At 50.9% G+C, this 5,401-nt stretch overlaps 1 protein-coding gene across 3 annotated transcripts in view; it reads right to left on the reverse strand.

Annotated features, from left to right (window-relative positions):
* The window catches only part of NOX1 (NADPH oxidase 1), a 26,998-nt gene that overhangs the window by 4,672 nt on the left and 16,925 nt on the right, over window positions 1-5,401 (reverse strand). For 2 of the 3 annotated variants that reach the window (XM_027843544.1, XM_027843543.1), the window contains 5 exons: window positions 4,717-4,827; window positions 4,449-4,525; window positions 3,569-3,717; window positions 3,277-3,458; window positions 3,064-3,187 (listed from right to left, as the gene is read on the reverse strand). In XM_027843544.1, coding sequence (XP_027699345.1) covers window positions 3,064-3,187; window positions 3,277-3,458; window positions 3,569-3,717; window positions 4,449-4,467 — 474 coding nt within the window. In that variant the 5' untranslated portion in view covers window positions 4,468-4,525; window positions 4,717-4,827. Of the gene's footprint in view, window positions 1-3,063; window positions 3,188-3,276; window positions 3,459-3,568; window positions 3,718-4,448; window positions 4,532-4,714; window positions 4,828-5,401 lie in introns of all 3 variants that reach the window. The other variant, XM_027843545.1, reaches the window with a different exon arrangement.

Genomic DNA, 5,401 nt, shown 5'->3' on the forward strand with positions numbered 1-5,401 from the left:
TTCTAGGCCTAGCATGTCACAGCTGCACCTTGCATATTGAACTGGATGCGTTTCAGACGTTAGCCTAGCAGCTGCNCTCTAGGCCTAGCATGTCACAGCTGCACCTTGCAGCTGTCACAGCTGCACCTTGCATATTGAACTGGATGCGTTTCAGACGTTAGCCTAGCAGCTGCGAGATGGGAAGCAGGACAACATGACCTCGTGTACAGTAACAATGACATCTACTCCAGCAGAGCCGCGATCTCGTTGACCATCTGTGCCTGGCCCTCCTGTGTGCCTCTAGTCTCTGTCCTTCCGGAAGTCTCCTGCAGGGAGGTGGGGGCAACATGGCGGGCACCTTGCGCTGGTTCTCTTGACATTTCAAAGATCCCAGTGGAACATCCAGGTCGGCCCACAGTGCTTCATTCCTCTGGCTGTGTGACGGCCCCTGTCTTTTTCCAGTCTCTGGACACGTTTCTCTGACAACATTTTATGGAAGATCGTGGTCAACAGCAGAGCAGGCATTTGAACCCAGATTCAACTGCTCCTTGGCCACTTCCAGCTCAGTACTCCATACTGTCACCATCAGTCCTCCTATTCTTTGGAGACTAAGGGGTTATCTCCCCAAAACACCAATGTCAAATACCCCACCTTTTCCTGCCCTCCCCACGCGATCTCATTGAGCTTTCTTCTTTTTTTTTTTTTTTTGTGCTTTTTTTTTGGTGAGGCAATCAGGGGTTAAGTGACTTGCCCAGGGTCACCCAGCTAGTAAGTGTCATGTGTCTGAGGTCAGATCTGAACTCAGGTCCTCCTGCTTCCAGGTCCAATGCTCTATCCACTGTGCCACCTAGCTGCCCCTCAGAGGTTGACTCTTGAGGATGGTGTCAGATGAAGTTTGTTTTGACACCAGAGGGACTGAGCTTCCTCTTCTGACATGGAGTCAGGGAGTGGGGTTCACACATTCCTGCTACTCAAATAGAATGTATCCCCCAACTCTTGAGTCAGGTGGATGATGGAAAACACAATGCAGAAACATGTGAGTCAGTCAGCTACCCTTTATTACGTGCCTACTATGTGCCAGGCACCGCGCTAAGTGCTAGGGATGCAAAGAAAGGCAAAAGACAGTCCCTGCTTTTAAAGAGCTCGCTGTCTACCGGGGAGATAATATGCGAGCAATTACATTCAAATGAGCTATGGACAGGATAAACTGGGAAAGTGTCAGAGGGGAGGCATTAAGATGAATGGGCAGAACAGGTGCATTTTGCCTTTGCTTTCTTAGTAATCCATGCCAGAGGTATTCCTTTAATTCTGCTTCTTCTTTCACCTTTGGAGGGGAGGACTGAGACATTGCTCTCCAGAGAGATTTCTTTCTTTTCTGTTTTTGATTCAAAGCAGTCATTCATTCTCAGGCCACTTTGTGGGGCCACTGTCTGCCTTTCATCCTTCAATCTTTAATCTTTCCAAGCTAATAAAGATAAAGCCCAGGACCTGAGATACCATTAGCTTGGGAGCCTATCTGATCTCATAGATTACTGCTCCTATTCTCTACTGTAGCTGTTGTAATGTTGGAGTCAACAGGATGGAATTTGGAAGCTCACTCCCCACCCCACCACTGAACTCCTACTCCTTGCCCTTGAGAACAAAGCACAATTCCAGGGGTTCTGAGTGCTTCCTGGTAGCCTTAGCTATTACTATCCCCACTGCAATTAGTCCATACTAGTGTATGAACAGTTACAGTTGACGTGGAGTTCGCAAAGAATGCTCCTGTACGTGATGCTTAAAGAAAATCCCACCTCCAGTTGCTAATTCTGGAAATATGAATGGGATTCTGCTAGGGAAGAGATGTCACCCTCCCCACCTTCAGAGGGTAGGCTCAGAAGCTGTTGTGACGATGAGTTGAAGATGCCTATTTTCGGCCTCCTTAGGACCCTTCCTTGTGAGAATCTCCTAGAATCTAGGACCTAGATTGTTTCCCCTTTGAGAGCAGGGATCATGTACCATAGTTCTTGGGGTGGCCCCCCTCCCCAGCCAAGGCCTGGCAGTATTCTGTTTGCTCAAAGCACTCAGCAGATATTTGCCAAGGCTGTGACTGTGTCGTTGATTCAGGGGACCAAAGGATCTGAAGGCCCGATTCCTTTGTCTTAAAGGTGAGGCAAATGAGACCTAACTGAGGGCCATGACCTGTCCGGCTAGGAAGTGGCCGAGCCGGGCCTGGAATCCAGAGCTCAGCCGCCCTTCTCCCAGAGTGCAACACTCTTCTTAAGTCAGCAGCTTCCCCTGACAGGAGCTCTGGAAGCTTGCCACCTGGCTGCGCCAGCCACATGGAGCTTCTGTATCCTGTCCAGTTCTGAAGCGTCCTCACTTCTTCCGCAGGCAGGCTGGCCAGTCAGGCTGTTCAGCTGTGTGTTGCGGAAATTTACAACAGCCAGTATGGAGGCTTTGCTCTGGGCTACCTTTGTGATCTGGGCCAAACTGCCTAACCCAGGGGTGGGGAACCTGTGGCCTCGAGGCCACATGTGGCCTTCTGCGTCTTCGGGTGCGGCCTTTTATGAAGGGGATTCGGATTCAGTCAAAGGGTTGCACTTCAGGACCTAGAGGGCCACACGTGGCCTCGAGACCGCAGGTTCCCCACCTCTGGCCTAACCTCTCTGGGCCTCAGTTTCTTCCTCTGTAAGATGAGGAAGTTGGACTACATGGGAGCTGACATTTGTAGAACATTTTAGATTTCACGAAGTGGTTATATTATTTGACCCCCCCCCCCAACCCAATCCTACCCAGGTAGGCAACATGAGTATTATTATTCCTATCTTATAGATGAGGAAATCAAGGCTCAGAGGGCCACTTAAGCCCAAGTTCATAGGGTCAGAGATTTAGAGCCAAAGGGGACCTAGAACCACCAAGGCCAACTTCCTCATTTTTTTTTAAAGGGAAACCAAGGCCCAGAGTAGTTTAGTGACTTAACCATGGTCAAACAAGTAGTAAATGATAGAAGTGGGATTTGAACCCAGGTCTTCCTGGCTCCCAGCCCAGGGCTCTATTCATTATGCCACCCTTTCCAACTCTCTGATGCCATGAGGTCCTTACGTCAGCAGGCAGTCCTTCAAACCGGGGACGTCGACAGTGCTCCCCCCAGTCCTTATACTCCTCTGCACACTTGCTGTGGGGGTGTTCTTTCATGCTGTCTTCTGTCTGACCTCGGACAATCCCCCTGAGACACCCAAAGAGGAGTGATTTAGCCAGAGGATGAGACAAGGCAGAGAGTGGGGAGGTGGGGAGGGCAGCCATCCAGGGACTTACCCAATTCCATGAATGACGAGGCCAATGAAGTAGATGACAAAGAGGTGGTGAGCATACCAGAAGACCTCAAAGTAGCACCAGCGGATAAACTCTGTGGCTGAGGTCACCATGAGGATCAGAGCTAAGGTGATGATCACTCCAGTGAGGCCAGCGATGCTGGTGAAGGTCAAGTGCTCTGCTGTCTACCATCAGAAGGAAAAAGAAACAGCCTGTGGCAATGGCTACGTGGACAACCCCGAGCCCTCACCACCCATCCCAGGAGCCTCCATGCTTGGCCACTGGAGACACTTACCATGTCGGAGGAGGGGAAGGGATTTAGCCACGGGCTTCCCTTCTCATGGGGGTACAGAGTAGAGAGGGTGAAGGCCAGAGAGTCGTCATCAGCCTTGCAGCTCCTTCTATACCGTTCAAAATTGAACAGGTGAGCAACAATGTGGATGACTAAGTGGAAAAAGAAGAGAGAGATGGGGCAGGGAAGGCTCTGGGAAGCCATGGTAGCCAAAGGCCCTGGAAAGGTCCAGTACCAGCACAGTGCTGGGCACACAGGAGGCACTCAGATTGAGGCCATGGGATCATAGACTTTGAGACCATCAAGTCCAGCCCTCCCATTTATGAAATGAAGAAACTGAGGTCCAAAGGATTTGCCCAGGGTCACCCTTGCCCAAGAATAGTGTCTGCAGGCGCATTCTAATAGGTATAGCGTCCTAGAGAAATGCAGTCTCTTCTTGGCCAACCCTCGGGGTCCTGAAGCTCTGGGTAAGCAGAGTCTCCAGGGTGGGCCAATGTAATCAGAGGACCTGGGTTTGAATCTCAGCCTTGGAACTCAGGCTCTAAGCACAAGTCCAGCATCCTAGCCAGGATCCCAGGCTAACGAGTGCCTATTACGAAACACAGAGAAATTCTAGTAGCCTTTCCCACGGCTGAATTTTCTAGTATCGGGAGGGGAATTCAATGGCTCTTAAATCTATTTCCATATAACATGACTTGGGACTGTCTTGGTGGTAGAAAACGTGGACTGTGGAATTGTAATTGCTGTGTGCTACAGGCCTGTGGCCTGACCAAGTCACTCCATCGTGCTAGGCCTCAGTTTACTCACTGCTAAAGTGAAGGAGCTGAACTACGTGGCCCTCCAAGGGGAGGCCTTCCAGTTCCTTTCTGTCTGCTCGAGTTACCTGTGTGCAGGCAGATCATGTAGGCTACCAGCTTATGGAAGGTGAGGTTGTGATCCAATTGCTTCCTCAATGTGCGCCTGCAGCACCGGGGAGAGGGAAGGGGAGACCATCGTGTTAGCCTCCTGCGGCTCCATGGGGCCCCACCACCACCCCAAGTCTCCTTGAGCTCCCCCCAGGATCATGAGCCCACCCCCTGGCACAGGGCCTCTGTGAAGGTGAGGAGCCAGCTCTGAGCTGAGCTTTGGGCCCCAAAAGGTTCATGGCTCACCGAGCAGCTGCCCCTTAGGAACGAGAGCAGATTCCGGCACACAGGAAGCAGTATCAAGAGACTGTTAAAGTTCAGGCAGCGAGCAGAGGCCCGGGCCCACGCTAGTGAAGACTGGGGAGGGAAGGGAAGGAGGAGGGGGAGGAGGAGGAGGAAGGAGAAGGAGAAGGAAGAAAGAAGAAAAATTCCTTTCAGGGCCCTGGCCTGCGTAGACACTATCAATAAACAGGACGTTACATTCTGATGGGTAGACAACACGTTCGAATGAATGAATGAAAGGAAAATACCCATCTCTTTACTAAGCCCTTTTGGGCCAAGCACTGTAAACACAAGGGATTTTTCCGTGTGTCAGTGGGGGTGGAAGAAATCAATGCAATCCCTGAAGGCCATTCATCCAGTAGTGAGGGCAAGCCGCAGACTGCTGCCTAGGAGGAATCCTTAAAACCCTACAGGAAAACCAAAATATAATCTGTAGGAAGCTAGGAACGAGACCGATAATCTGGTACACACTTGAGCTACAATCTGCCTCACTCCAATTTCTTTGAGACTGATATCGATCGATGAGATGGTGCTCTCAAATTCAAAGGCAGTGAAACCTGGCTGGGGAGGGGGGGCAGGTCCTAGGCCCCTCCTTCAAGCAGTTCCCGCCTGTACATGCTTGAATTTCAACGAACCTCTTCTATCAGAC

The sequence above is a fragment of the Vombatus ursinus genome, unplaced genomic scaffold (genome assembly GCF_900497805.2).
Source record: "Vombatus ursinus unplaced genomic scaffold, bare-nosed wombat genome assembly UNPS02014913.1, whole genome shotgun sequence".
NCBI lineage: Eukaryota > Metazoa > Chordata > Mammalia > Diprotodontia > Vombatidae > Vombatus > Vombatus ursinus.